Source organism: Mus musculus, chromosome 1 (genome assembly GCF_000001635.26).
Source record: "Mus musculus strain C57BL/6J chromosome 1, GRCm38.p6 C57BL/6J".
Lineage (NCBI taxonomy): Eukaryota > Metazoa > Chordata > Mammalia > Rodentia > Muridae > Mus > Mus musculus.
This window is the reverse complement of record NC_000067.6, coordinates 86,154,187-86,169,281: the sequence shown is the minus strand read 5'-3', so window position 1 is coordinate 86,169,281 and position 15,095 is coordinate 86,154,187. Positions and strand designations below refer to the sequence as shown.

Here is a 15,095-nt window from a genome sequence, read left to right as displayed (position 1 = left end):
AGTTCAATTCCCTGCAACCACATGGTGGCTCACAACCATCTGTGATGGGATCTGATGCCCTCTCCTGGTGTGTCTGAAGACAGCCTCAGTGTACATAAATAAAAAGAAAAAGATTTTCTAGAAATAAATAAATTAATTAATTATATAAGTGTGTGTGTATATATATATTTAGTTTTATTTCATATGTGCTGAGGTTTTGCTATGTTACTCAGGCTGGTCTTGAACTTCTGACTTTTTTTTTTTAATTTTTACTTTTTTTTTTAATATATATGATGAGTATGCTGTAGCTGTCTTCAGACACTAAAAGGGGTTATCAAACCCCATTACAGATGGTTGTGAACCACCATGTGGTTGCTGGGAATTGAACTCAGGACCTCTGGAAGAGCAGTCAGTGCTCTTAACTGGTGAGCCATCATTCCAGCCTCACCCCACCCCCCTTTTTTTCATTTTTATTAACTTCTGACTCTCGTGAGTGCTGGGAAAACAGGCAGGCACCACCATGTCTGGCTTGAAAGGAACACTCAGGCTGATAACAAACTTTATTGAGATCATTTTATTTCTATTCTTAAAATAAAAATAACTCCCACTTAAAACTTTTTAAAATTAGGTTTATCCTATTTGTTTTTGTTTTTGTTTTTTTGTTTTTCAAGACAGGGTTTCTCTGTATAGCCCTGGCTGTTCTCGAACTCAGAAATCCGCCTGCCTCTGCCTCCCAAGTGCTGGGATTAAAGGTGTGCACCACTACCACCCGGCTATCCAGTTTTTTTGATGTGTGAATTTTTTGCCTGTATGTGTATGTATATGCACCATGTGCTGGCCTGGTAGCTGTGGAGGTCAGAAGAGGGCACCGGATGCCCTGAAACTGGAGATAGGGATGGTTGTAAAGCATTTGGGTGCTAGGAATTGAAACATTCTCTGTAAAACCAACAAATGCTCTTAACAACTGAGCCAGTTCTCCAGTCCCCAATCAAGATATCTTAAAAACGATCAAAACAAGGGCTGAGAACGTGGTTCAGGTGGCAGAGGACTTCAGAGGACTTGTCTAGCATACAACACACATGAGATCTGACTCTCAGTAGTGCATAAAACTGGGCATGGTGGTGTGTGCCTGTAATCCCAGCACTCACAGTTATCTCAGCTGTATGTTAAGTTCAAGGCCAGCCTGGGCTACATGTGACCCTCTCTCACAAAACCAAAAGAAGTACTTGGGACCCGTAAGCCAGTGAAACCGTTCCGTGTCAGTTACTATTTCCTCCAGCCCACAGACAGGCACTTTCCTCTCAGCTACTTCTGACAATGTTCTGGAACCAACGTGGCAGGCAGGAACACACACTCTCTGAACCGCCGGGAAAAGCCACTCATCCGTCTCTTCCTGTGCAGAACACAGACTTTAAAGTCAACTTGTGGCTGCTTGACTATCTTCCCAGCACTAAATGCTCTGACTCTTCAAAATCGCCATTGGAACTGATATACTGCTGGACTACTATGGATGTGCGGTCTGAGCCAAGGCTCACCTCCATGACCTTCCTCTGTTTTCCTAGCAGAGCCTGTAAACTTCAATTCTCCCAGCCCTCTAGTCACTGAACTTTAGCTCTACATGCTAAGCAAGGGCTCACCACTGAGTTACATTCCCGGCTCCTTTACTTTTGAGATAATAGGATTTCATTAAATTGCCCAGGTTGGCCTTAAACTTCCCACCTCATTCTCCCTAGTAGCTGGGTTTACAGTCTGTACCACCAGGCTAGCCTTCTATCTCCTTAAATCTTTACCAGCTAAGCTTACTTAACTTAGTCTCCTGCATGAATAGGCGCTCAGGAATGTTCTCTGATGTAATTATAGGCATCCTAAGTATTTCTACAAGAAGATGTTCACGGACAAACTGAGTTTACAGAAGACACATTATGATCATTACAAAGAAACTGACTAGCTGGACTAGTAATGCACATTTTTTACATTCTTTTTGTTATTTATGTAAATTTATGTATGTGCCCAAGGAAGTGTTATGTTAGCTCCCTAAAGCTGGAGTTCCAGGTGATTGTGAGCTGTCTGATGTGAATGCTGGGACTTGAACTCAGGTCCTGTGCAAGAACAATATGGGCTCCTAACCACTAAGCCATTTCTCCAGTCCATGATGTACACTTTAATCACAGTACTGGGAAGGCAGAGCTCTTTGTGAGCTCAAGGCCAGTCTACTCTACATGATGAGTTCCAAGTCAGCAAGGGTGACATGACACAGTAAGAGCCTGTCAAGAAGAAGAAGAAAAAGGAAGAGGAGGAGGAGGAAGAGGAAAAGAAGGAGCAAGAGGAAGAAGGAGGAGGAGGTGGAGGAGGAAGAGGAAGAGGAGGAGGAGGAGGAGGAGGACAAAGAGGAGGAGAAGGAGGGAGAAGCAGCAGGTGGCTCTCTATAAGTTCAAGATCAGCCTGTGCTATAGCAAGTTCCAGGACATCCAGGAGCCAGGGCTACATAGACTTTGTCTCAAGGGGATAAAAACAACAAAGAAATTCCCTTTCCAGTTGATACTGTAACACAAATAATGTAAAAAACAAACAAAACACAAACAAAAAAAATGAAAATAACTGAAAACAAAAACAAAGCACGCTGATAAAATGAGGGCCATTTAAAATCTCTGAGTGACAAGAAAGGAACCGCAGAGTCCACAAATGACAAGAGTAAGAATCCTGAGAGTGGAAAACCTGCGACCCAGAGGGCTCCACCCTCAGTAAAGAGTGGGATGAAAAATCCACTGTTCAATTGGGACAGCAAGCCAGGCAAGCATCTAAGGTTTTATACTCAGAGGCTAAACCAAGAAAATGTGTGGCTACCCTCATACAGACAGAGGACAGAAAACCTCCCTCGAGGGCAAATAGTGAATTTTATCCCATGTATTCTTTACCATAATTTTTAAAATGGAAAAATAAAGGCATGGAGGTCATAACGGGAAGAGTCATGGCCAACTTAATCAGTTGTCCATGAGGACACAATAAAGAAAACGGAAGAGAGGCAAGACACGAAAAAATATAAATAGAATTTTCCAGAATTGTTCCAAGACACAGGCAGCAAATCAAGGAAGCTCAATAAACCCAAAGTAAATCAGGTATTTGATACTGGACACACTAAAATGAAATTATACAACCTCAAATCCAGAAGAAAAGAAAAATCACCTTGCAACAGACAGACAAGCTACTCCAAAATAGCAGCAAGTAAGAGAGATGCAGGTTAGCTAGGTTTAAACATAAGTGGATCAGCTCTTCAGCTCTTGTAAGGTATAAGCAGTATGACTGCTAGTGTATCTTTAAAAAGTCAGTTAGGAGCTGGAGAGATGGTTCAGCAGTTAAGAGCACCAACTGCTCTTCCAAAGGTCATGATTTCAAATCCCTAGTAAACACATGGTGGCTCACAACCACCTGTAATGAGACCTGATGCCCTCTTCTGGGGTGTCTAAAGACAGCTACAATGTGCTTACATATAATAGATAAATAAATCTTTAAAAAAAAAAGTCAGTTAGTAGGCCTTAGTGTTTATTATAACAATTATGTACTAAATTATGGCACAAGGAAAGTCTGTTAAAACAAACTACCTGAACACTGATTTAAAGTAAAATGTGTTTGCTTGGCACCGAGGTGGGGGAAGAGGCAAATGCAAAGGGACGACACGAGGCAGCTCTCAGGAGTGACTACTGCCAAAATTCCGTTCCCTAATGGTGGAGACAGGGGTTATAACTATGCACACATTAAAACCCACAGAACTTTACCTTTCCTGAAGTCAATTTTATTATATGATATTTGAAAAAACCAATTTGACATGTGTGCATGGGTGTGTGCAAACGTGCATAAGTGTGTGCATCTTACTGAGGATTATGTCTACATGTGGTTCAGGTCCTACAGATTACACATCATTACTATTTCCATTCTGAAACTACAACTCAATTTCCTTCTGCAAGTCACTACTAATGTCCAACTAGCCTGCTTCTATGTCTTGCTATATCCCTTACAGGTTTATATATATATAAGCAAGAACATACAACCACAGCTAGTACAAGATTGAAAAAGTAAGTCAAATGCTATCTAGCCATTCAGTATAATACTATATAAGTTATGATAACTATATGAATTATAATTAAATAATAATGAGGATAAATCTTAGTTTTTTGGTTTTTAAAAAAAGATTTATTTATTATTATATCTTAGCTTAAGTACACTGTAGCTGTCTTCAGACACTCCAGAAGAGGGAGTCAGATCTCATTATGGATGGTTGTGAGCTACCATGTGGTTGCTGGGATTTGAACTCAGGACCTTCAGAAGAGCAGTCAGTGCTCTTAACCGCTGAGCCATCTCTCCAGCCCCCTTAGTTTTTTTTTAAGCATCATCCAGAAACAACCAATACAACAATGTGGTCCAGGTTGTGACAAGTTCCACAGGCAGCTGCTTACCTGGAAGAGTTCTTTAAATGAGGGGTGGACCATCGGATTGGGCACGAAGGGGAGGGCATAGAAGGGCAGAAACTCCGTAGTCTGGCTCAGCGCTGCCCCTTTTGTCTCCAGGTAGGTTTTGAAATAAGAAATCCTTTTATCTAGCTCTTGTTTGTCCTAGAAGAAGAAAGACGTGCGCTCAGGGTCTCGGGCCTCAGTCCTCCTGTTCACCCCGTCCGACTGTGAGGCTCCTAGGTCCCAGCCACGTCACCCATAGCTCCACCCGGCCCGGCAGGCACACTGTTCCAGTGTCTAACATCACTTTGGACAGGAATGCCAGAGGACCAATTGGTATTTTATATCACTCGTACCATTTTCTCACATCCTTAAAAAGCTCCACAAACATCCTTTTCAGTGTTGGAACCAATCACCTCGTCTATCAGATGTGCCCATCACTTCTGCTTTCCAGACGCAAACATCTGTCTGCATTCCCATGTTTCTAAAGGGGAATGACACATCTCTGTAGTTTTCTGACACAGACACTAAGGATGGACCATGCCTGCCTCTATCACTGTTCCAAGCACAGCAGTTTGGGGAGTCCCTCCTCTCTGGCCCTGAGGGGACAGTGAGGCTTAGCACAGGTACTTTCCTGGGTACTCTCTTCCCCACCACACAGACCCCACCTTCCTCTCCCCGTCTCACTCAGCCTGTACTATGAGGCTCTCTCCTGAGCACTGGGCTTAGAAAATAGTTAACGCTAACTTTCATATTACATCAAAAGAGAAAAAGGTTTAAACAGAAATAAGGTGGAACAAAACAACAACAAAAACAAGCAGCAGAGGAAGTCTGCCCTGCCCACTATGTCACTTGGAGGAGCGGCCTTCCAAGAATGGCCATGTCGCGGCTCCCTCAGCTCTGCTCCCTCCACTGTGGCCCTAACGTTCCAATGAGTTCCCACAGGAACTCAGGGCAGTGAAGTGGGTTTGGCCTAACGCTGCTTAAATTATAATGTGAATTTTGGTCCCCAAAACTGCTTATAGGAATGTCTGCACGTAAGATACTGAGGGACCCTGCCACCAGTTGGTTCCGATTGGTAAATGAAGATGCCAGCAGCCAATGGCTGGGCAGGGCAGACAGAGGAGGGACTTTAGGATTCCCAGCTTGGGACAGAGAGGGGGTTGGGGGAGGAGAGGAGCACCATGAGAGGGGCGTAGGACAGACTACACCGTGAAGGAGAGGAGGGTGAGAGGCCGAAATGTAGTATAGAGGAAAAGCAGCCCTGTGGGGGTGGGAGGAGTGGGGGGCTGCCCAGAAGGTAACAGGGCAACAAAGATAAAGTGTAGATTAGGAGGGTGTTAATTCAGGTATACTGGAGGGGAGTGTTTGCTAGCTGCAGGGAGGTTTAAAAGTGCCCAACCATTGAGCCAATCAAGGCATATCAAATTTAACTGGCATGTGTGTATGTCTTTCATTCGTGAATCCAGAGCCCCCACCAGGAGCCAAAGCTGTTTAACTAATTCACTGCTACAGGGCAGTGTTCCTATGAGTGAGTGATCTAATGCCAGCTCTGCCCTCTGTAACTGGAGGCTCATCCACCGCGTGGGCTCAGCACTCCAGTCGTCTGCCTCGCTATCCATACCTCCAGCCAACCTAGGGAAAGGTAGCAAATGCTAAATTCAAGCCCACGGGCCTTCTCTACACACAGGCACACTACTTCTCCAATATTTGCATCGAAATGTATGGTCTAGGTCTTCTCTCAGACACACCAAGTTACCCGATAAAGCCAACTTACTCGGATGAAGTCTCCAAGACTCAAACACCTGAGGTATTTAAAAGGAAAACAATTTAACTCTGATGGCAGAAATTACAAAATCTCCATATAAATTAGGAAATAATCTTCTGAGAATGAAGCCAAAAATCATTTCTCGGGGCACAAAATGCAACATGATAAAATGGTCACACACCTACACCCATGCTTCCTTGAACTCGGTTAGCCTGTTAGCTAGCTCAGACTAACCCAAACCCTAAGCAGCCTACCGGCCTGCCTCTGCAGTACTTGAGAAGGTAGATGGCAAAGTGGATGTGAAGGTAGAACTCCAGCTTCTGGGCCAGGGAGTCAGTGTCTCTGACGGAGCTGGGAATGTGCCCCTCCCACAAGTCAAAGAACGCCTTCTGGTCTCCACTGTCAAACGCTGCCACCAAATCCCTCTGCGGAAGAAGACATAAGGATTCAGGTCAAAGCCAGGCATGGTGATGGGAGGCAGAGGCATGAGCATCTCTGTGAGTTCCAGGAAAGCCAGGGCTTCACAGAGAAACCCTATCTTGAAAATCCAAAAGAAGAAAAAAGAACTCTAACAGGGCCCCTAATGAAGGAACTAGAGAAAGTACCCAAGGAGCTAAAGGGGTTGGCAACCCTAAAGGAGGAACAATATGAACTAACCAGTACCCCCAGAGCTCATGTCTCTAGTTGCATATGTAGCAAAGGATGGCCTAGTTCGCCATCAATGGGAGGAGAGGCCCTTGGTATTGCAAAGATCATATGCCCCAGTACAGGGGAATGCCAGGGCCAGGAAGCGGGAGTGGGTAGGTTAGGGAGCAGGGTGTGGGAGAGGGCATAAGGGGCTTTGGGGATAGCATTTGAAATGTAAACAAAGAAAATATCTAATTAAAAAAATGCCTTAAAAAAAACCTCTATAGTCAAATACGATCGATGCTCATTCTCCCAACTCACCACCCACTAATGCTAGCTACCTACACACTCTTCCCCAGAGGCTCCGTAGGCAAGCCCTGTGACAACTCCTAGATTCCCAGCCTTTGAACACCAACCTGAGCTCTCTGAGAGCACGAAATGCTAAGGTCTTCAAAACAGACAGAGTTCTGAGGCTGGAGGACCCATGGGCATGTGAATGTATTCAAGTCTCCCTTGAGTGCTACAAACTTCCACAGTGGAGAACAACTATTTCAGAATACTGCCTTACCCCGAGCTGCTACCATCCATTTAATACCACAACTTTTTAAAGGGAGCCCAATAATGAGTTTCTACGTCCTCCAAACCAGCTTGGAAAAGCTGAGGGTAGCCTGTTAGCCACTGTGGAGGGGCGCTGCCAGAACAAAGCACAGGCAGCCATGCACAGCCCCCCAGTTGTCTGGGGGAACCTGGGCAGAGGCACCCCACTTTCTTGTGAAGGAAGAATACAATGGTGAAGTGACTGTACCCAGGGCTATGCTGCTGGGCTAGCCTCAGCCCCAATGCTCCCCTCTGCTGAGCTCCCCTGAGAACCCTGCCAGGCACTCTGGGGAGGCCGAGAGTTCCGTGACTGTGTGGACGAGGTGAGTGTAAACTTACCTGGTATTTTAAGGCTTAAGAGTCATGACACTTTTTCAAACATGTCTTGGCAGACATACCAAATGGTCCATCTACAGTTTATTCTAGATTCTACATTTGTAAATCTGAAACCACAGATTTGCTATGTCCTTACCATTACATCTGTATGTGGAAATGGCCCCTGCTTTAAAATAACCTCTGTGCATAAACCAATCCACTGTACCTCTGGTGGCACACTGATCCTCTGTTAGCCAGGGTCACCAAGATAAGAATGCATACACAGCACTAATCTCGGAGAGCACACAGTGCTGCTGGAACGCGGCCTAAGAATGGCAGCTTAAGGCGACCGTCAGTTAGTAGATTTTGCTTAATTACTACTGCAGACATTTTTGTGGTCTGAGTTTCTAAAATAAAAACATTTTAATTACATCTATTTAGCAAGGCAGTGTCTGTAAGTGTATGTGCATGTGTGTGGTGTGTTGGCACATGTCTGTAAGTGTATATGCATGTGTATGGTGTGTTGGCACATGTCTGAAAGTGTATGTGCATGTGTGTGGTGTGTTGGCACATGTTCGTAAGTGTATGTGCATGTGTGTGGTGTGTTGGCACATGTTCGTAAGTGTATGTGCATGTGTGTGGTGTGTTGGCACATGTGCCTTAATGTGTATGTAAAGGTCAAAAGACAGCCATTGGGAGTTGGTTCTTCCACTCCTGATCACAGGACTCAAACTCAGGTCCTGAGGGCTGAGAGCAAGTGTGCTTATTACCCACTGAGCCTGGATTCCCTTGTCTTGCTTTCCCCATCTTCTTGCCTCAGTCCCGAGTCCTGCGGATAGGGCGTGTGCCGCCATCCTCCTCTTATGCTCCAAGCTGCTTGTCTGGGAACTCTATCAGTGGGGCATGATGACAGAGTGGTGTGTGCTATAGTATGATAATATACAGTATTATCTATAGCTATTGACTGGATAACCAAGACACATAAATATTGAACACACACAAACACCCGAAAAGAATACATGTTAGCAAAGACAGATAAAACTGAAAACTTTTATATTACTGGAGGGGGTTTTGCTTACATGTAAGTCTAGGTCCCATGCGCATGTGCATGTTTAGTACCTGCAGAAGCCAAAAGGGAGTGTCAGATCCCTTGGAACAGGATTTACAGATCGTTATGAGCCACCATGTGGGTGCTGGAAATTGAAACTGGGCCCTCTGGAAGAGGAGCCAGTGCTCTTAACTGCTGAGCCATCTCTCCAGCTTTCTCTGCTGTTCTTTGATAGTGACCATCTTAATGTGATACATACATTGTGGTTCTTAGTGCATTCCTCTGATAGCTTTGGGTCTATTTTGATCTAACATGAAAGAACTTGCAATTTTCTGACTGTCATCAGAGTCTTCACAGCTGGAGCCAGGCGAGGCCTTACCTGGATTACGAGCGACTTGGAGTCCTTCTTTAATGGCCCACCGACATTTTTACACAGTGGCTTTCCTTTTACTTTGCATTCTTTTGAAAATGTCTTCAAGGTGTCTTCAAATTCAGCAAAATCTAAATACTGAAAAAGAGGAAATTCAGGAACAAAAAAATAAAACCCAAATACTGTAATTAAACAAAGGTCAAATACCCTGAACACATACTCTCTAACGCAGACATACAAAAGACCTACAGGAATATGCTCAAAACCACACCCGAGAGAATGTCTGCCATCAGGAAGACAAGACCTGGGGATGGGTCAGCTCGTGGTGCTCTTCCATCACGTCTGACTCCCAGCGCCAGGATCAGGAGGCTCACAGCCAGAGGAACCAACCCCCTCTTCTAGTGTCCACTGCACGTGCATGTGAATGCACACAGATACACACAAACACATAAATCATAAAATAAAATAAGTCTTCAAAAACACAAGCACTAATAGTGACAAAGGAAGTAGAGGGAAGGGAACCTTCTATATTGCTGGTGACAATGGAGACCAACCTGCCTATGGATGGAAAGTAATGGGGGTTCCTTAGAAAAGTAAAGATAGGGAGAATAATAATTAATAATAATAGTATGTGTAATATATATTGCATACATGTATGCAACTGTCAAGTAACAAGTCATTCAAAACAAAATCTGAACTAGGCTATGACCCAGCAATCTTATTTCTGGGTCTATACAGAAACTAAAATGTATTCTACAAATGCTATCCACACATGAGTATTTCCACAACATTATTCAAATCACCCAAGACATGGAACGAACCTAAATATCCATCAACAGATGAGTGGGTAAGAAAATGTGCTACATACTAAGATTACAACCTTAGGAAATCCTGTCCCTGGTAACATGGATGCATGAACATGCGATAGCCCAGGCAGAGAGGGATAACACTGTACATACACGTGGACTCTAAAGTCACACTCACAGAAGCAGACAGCACAATGGCAGTTGCTAGAGGCTGAGACAACGTTTTGGTCAAAGGATAAATTTCAATTATGCAAAATGAGTAAAGCCTGTGAGCTAACAGCCACTATGGTGGCTATAGCTAATCACACTGTGATAGCAACAATGTGAAGCACATTTGGAATTTGCTAGGAACATTCTTAACACAGTCAGAGGAAGAAAAGAACGGGAGGAAACATGGGATAGGTGTACTTAATTAGCCTGATCAGCAATCACATCAGACTGCCAATCAATACACATGTTGAAACATCCAGCCATAGATGTACATCTTTTTGTCAAGTACATATAGAAAGCACGTGCCCACGGATTCCAGATAAAAGTCAACAATTTCCTGAAGCAACGCTACAGGTTATGAGCCACCCTACATGGGTTCTGGGAACCAAACCTGGGTCTTCCCATCAGCCCTAGGTGCTCTTAGCCCCTGAACCATCTCTCCAGCCCTGTTAACTTTATTATTAAGAGAAACTAAAGTAATGAAGTCTGAAAAGAAGCTGACGTGAGGGGCAGAGGTCTACAGCTTTTGGGTTACAAGGATCCACTTGAAATAGAATTAGAAATAACGCTTTGCTAATAGGAGAATATAAAGCATTAAAAATGGACAACATTAGCATTAAAAATGGACATTAGCAGCGAGGCCCTTGCAGAGTGCTCCCACTCTCGAGAACAATGCTCTAAAACAGTTCTTCAGTTGGTATCAGTCGCATTGTGTTCTACCTGTTCTAAATCGTGGCTGGGTCCCCTGGCTGGCCCTGTCTAGGCCTTGTGGTTCCAGTCACAGGTGGCGCACACCTTTAGTCCCAGCACTTGGGAGGCAGAGGCAGGTGGATTTCTGAGTTCGAGGTCAGCCTGGTCTACAGAGTGAGTTCCAGGACAGCCAGGGCTACACAGAGAAACCCTGTCTCGAAAAACCAAGAGAGAGAGAGAGAAAAAAAAAAAGAAAATGTACTCAGCACCACCACCATGAACACAGTTGCCTGTCCAACGTGGAGACCATCTTCCCTCCAGTGTCTCTTGAGTCATAGCTGACAGTTCACTCACACTGAATAGCCCCAGCCTCCACTTTTTCAGCTCCAAACCTCGGAGGGCCTGCCTGGGTCCTGCTCTTCAAAAGCTTTCAGTGTAGCAAATATAAATGACTCTGAGCTAAGGCTGATTGATCTACGGCACATGCCTGTGATCCCAGCACTGGAGAGGCGGAGGCAGGAGGAAAGGGATTTCAAGGCCATCCCGGGCTACCTATCAGTTTCAAGGCCATCCTGGGCTACATGAGACCCAATCAAACACAACACACCTGCATGCACATGAGTGGGTGAAATAGAAAATCATGTTATGATTAAAAGAAAAATTGTAATTCAGAAATAATGTCACATCTTATTATGTATTTCTATAGTCATTTATTCATTTAATTTGTTTTGATAACCGGATGTCTGCATAAAGCCCAGACTGACCTGCTGAAGCTTCTCAGGGCTGGGCTACATGTATAAGCATACACACAGCATTCACAAAGCCAGAAGAAGACATCAAATCCTTTCAAACTGGAATTACAGACCATATAGTTTGCCACCATCTAGGTACTGGGATGCAAACCTGGGTCCTCTGGAGAGAGCAGTCAGTGCTTTGAGCCACCGAGCTATAATTGCTGCATTTTAATTTTCATCTTAAAGCTTTATTCATTTTTTTTATTTTTATGTGTATGAGTATTTTGCCTACATGTATTATGTGCACCACATCCATGCCGGGATTCCACAGAAGCCAGAAAAGGGTGTTGGGTTCCCCGAGACTAGAATTCCTGATGGCTGTAAGTCCCCATGTGGGTGTTGAGAATCAAACTTGGATCCTCTGGAAGGGCAGCCAGTGATCTTAACCTCTGAGCCATCACTCCGGTCCCACTACATTTTAATATACATGTTTTGAGGATCTGAGTTCCAATCCCAGGACCCACAGAGGATGACTCACAAATGCCTTCAACTTCAGCTCCAGGAGATCCGGTGCCCCCCTCTGGTCTCTGTGGGCGCTCACACACAATGCAAACAGACGTACAAACATAAACACACAAATAATCTTTAAAAAAGATGCTTTTCTGTGACTGTGTTTCATGTAAATACCTCTTTCACTAATCCAAGTAATTCAGACTCATGAGCCAGGATATCCCCCATGGTGAACGGTTACTGGGAATTCTCACAGCAGAAACCTCTACGAGTCAAAAAAAACAAAAAACGAAGATTAATTTAAGCCACTGTGAAATCACAAGTGGGTGGCTGTGGTGGACACAGTAATCCCCAGGACCTGTGACTGTGGGGCAATGGGAGGTCACATGACCAGGGGGATTTAAAGGTACAGGTAGCGTTAAGAAAACTAATCAGCAGTCCTTCTATCACAGAGATAAGCCTGGATTAGTAGTGCAAGAGAGTCCCTGAGGAAGAGGTGACAAGATGCAGAAAGAAGGTCTGGTCACTTCAGGTTTTGAAGAGAGTCGAGAGTTAAGGCGGTAAGGCAGGAGCTGGGATGCAGAGCACTGTCCTCTAGCTTGTCCTGAAAGGAACAGGCTGCCAAGGCCTGAATCTGGCACACTCATCTGAGTTCCCTTAGTAGAGGTCCGATCAAATTCTTTATGTGGCTCTCCACCAGATATGCTGGCAATCGCAAGGGAAGGGTGTCATGCACACATGCCTGTGACCCCCACACATGGAGGTGTTTCTGGGAACCCACAGATGGAAGCAGACTCCTTAGGCCCATCTCTCTAGGCCCTTGGTAGCTCTCCACTCATCTGACTTGAACCACACTGCCAAGCGGAAACTCCCTGATGCCCACAATATACCTGCCCTCAGGGACCTGCATAACCACAGTCCTGTCTGATTTGATGCTCTTGCTGCAAACATCTACATCTTGTTAGGTCTCTGCTTAAAGGTACCCACCCAGAGAGACTTGGGAAAACACCTCTTCTGGCCCATTACTCTCCAGTCGTCTGTGCTGTGGATTCCCAGAGGAACTCCCCACTGGTTGACTTCAATGTCCTCTCACTGATGCTCCTGCATCAGAATCCCCTTCATAACTCAAGGCAAGCATTGTGTGTGGCGTTAAGCCCCAAGATGCCTGTTAGACAGCCTGGTTCAGACAGGCCTGGAGCTGGATGGAAAGGGATTCAGGGAATCCCAGGTCACCATCTCATTAGAAACAGAGTAATGGTTTGAAGAAAGGGGACGGTAGGAACCACACTGACTAAGGCAACGTGTCAGGGTACCAGGAATTCTGAGTTCATGGAGGCTATAAGGATGTACATAAGATGACAGCCAGTTAGTTAGCAGCACTCCTCCATGGCCTTAGCATCCATATCGGCTCACACAACCGGGATCCTGTCCTGCCTCACTTCCTTTGATGAACAAAGATGTGGAATCTTAAGCAAAATAAACCCTTTCTTCCCCTATGCTGTTCCTGGTCATACTACTTCATCACAGCAAGAGAAACCCTAACTAGCACAGTTTCCCATCTCATGGGCAAACTCACAGTCTCTCCAGAGCTAGGATTAAATCTATGCTGATATTTCAGGAGAATGTGCAGGAGTTGGGCCTCTCCTTCCGAAGTGTGGTTCCTGGCGTTCCAAGTCATCAGGCTTGGTCAGCAAGTGTATATCTCTTGTGAGTTCAAAGCAACCCTTGAACCCTCTGTGTTGGATGGATGTCCTGTCTCCTTAGCTCAGTTAACTTAGACCAAACAACCTCTGGGCTAAGGATCTACCTTGTGAAGAAAGAAGTAAACTGTTTGTAGTGTTTTGCATGCGGTGACGATGCCATCTCTCCATCAGCGAGAGATTCAGGCCTACAGCTGGCTGGATAAGGAGAAGATGAATTTGTCCTGCAAATAACATGCTTCCACTTAGATTCAGTGAAGTCTGAGAGTGTCCTGGGCGCTGGGAAGGAAGACTACTAATAAACTATGGGGGCGGGGGAGAAAGAGAGAGAGAAAGAGAGAGAGAGAGAGAGAGAGAGAGAGAGAGAGAGAGAGAGAGAGAGAGAGAGAGAGAGAGAGCGCTAAATGCCCCAGGCCACGAGATCCTGCTGCAGATGCTCAGCGAGAAGGCCCGGGGCCACTCCAAGTCCACCCCACCGCAGCGCAGCGGAGTCGGGGGCTCCTGGGGGGAAGCAATGGGATGCTCAAGCGGCCGCCTCGGGCCCTGGCCAGGAAGGAACCGGGTCCGACAAGGCGAGCCCTCCATGCAATGATCCCAGGGCTGTGTCAAGGGTGCAGTCGCAAGGAGGGCCGCGCTTACCTGCTGCAGGGCTCTGCGCTCACTCCTCCAGACCGCCAGCTCGCCGGCCGTCACCCGGGCAACCGCTACCGCTAGCCGAAGTCACGTGAGGCGACTCGGCCAATCTTGCTGGGCGAAGACGACGTGGAGCATCCTGGGAGGGAGAGTGGGAGGTACCATACGTGGTGAGTACCGGAAGTGAGGCCGTACAGGCGTGTGGCGTGCGGGTGACTTTAGTCTAGACTGCAGACGAACGATAACTCAGATCTGCCTATGTAAGATCCGAGCACCACACTTTCACCTACGACAGAGTCTTCCGGGAAGTATTAGAGACACTTTTGTCTTTCCCGTATGAATTTAGGTTTGTAAAACAAAACAGATTCGGAGGCCAGCGAGATGGCTTAGAGCTAAAGGCGCTTTCCTCCAAGCCGGACGAAGGGAGTTTGATTCCAGGGCCTATTTATTTAGTAAAGGAGCGTGCATTAAATACTACTCAGAATTCTGGCCAGCCCACTGCCCTGCGTGTATTCAGAGCTACTACTCTTTAATCTCTGGTCCAAAGTCAGTGCTTAAGGCCAGAGAAAACCCTTCCCTTCCCCTCGGAGTGCTGAGGCTTTGTGGTAGAAGTCTCTATAGTACCACTTTCCAGGCCTTCAAAACGTGGGAGCTGCGCGGGGC

General features: G+C 45.6%; 1 protein-coding gene across 18 annotated transcripts in view; it reads right to left on the bottom strand.

The window, feature by feature from the left end:
• Positions 1-14,553, bottom strand: part of Armc9 (armadillo repeat containing 9) — a 123,556-nt gene extending 109,003 nt beyond the window's left edge. For 15 of the 18 annotated variants that reach the window (XR_387199.4, XR_001778466.2, XR_387200.4 and 12 more), the window contains exons 1-5: positions 14,439-14,553; positions 12,277-12,364; positions 9,159-9,287; positions 6,447-6,617; positions 4,431-4,586 (exon numbers count right to left, since the gene is read on the bottom strand). Coding sequence is in view for 13 of the 18 variants with exons in the window: in XM_006529952.4 (XP_006530015.1) it covers positions 4,431-4,586; positions 6,447-6,617; positions 9,159-9,287; positions 12,277-12,327 (507 nt within the window). In the remaining 5 variants the exon portion in view is untranslated. The remainder of the gene's footprint in view (positions 1-4,430; positions 4,587-6,446; positions 6,618-9,158; positions 9,288-12,276; positions 12,365-14,438) is intronic. The other 3 variants (NM_001310702.1, NM_030184.2, NM_027456.2) reach the window with 1 other exon arrangement.
• Between the last annotated feature and the right edge of the window lie 542 nt (positions 14,554-15,095).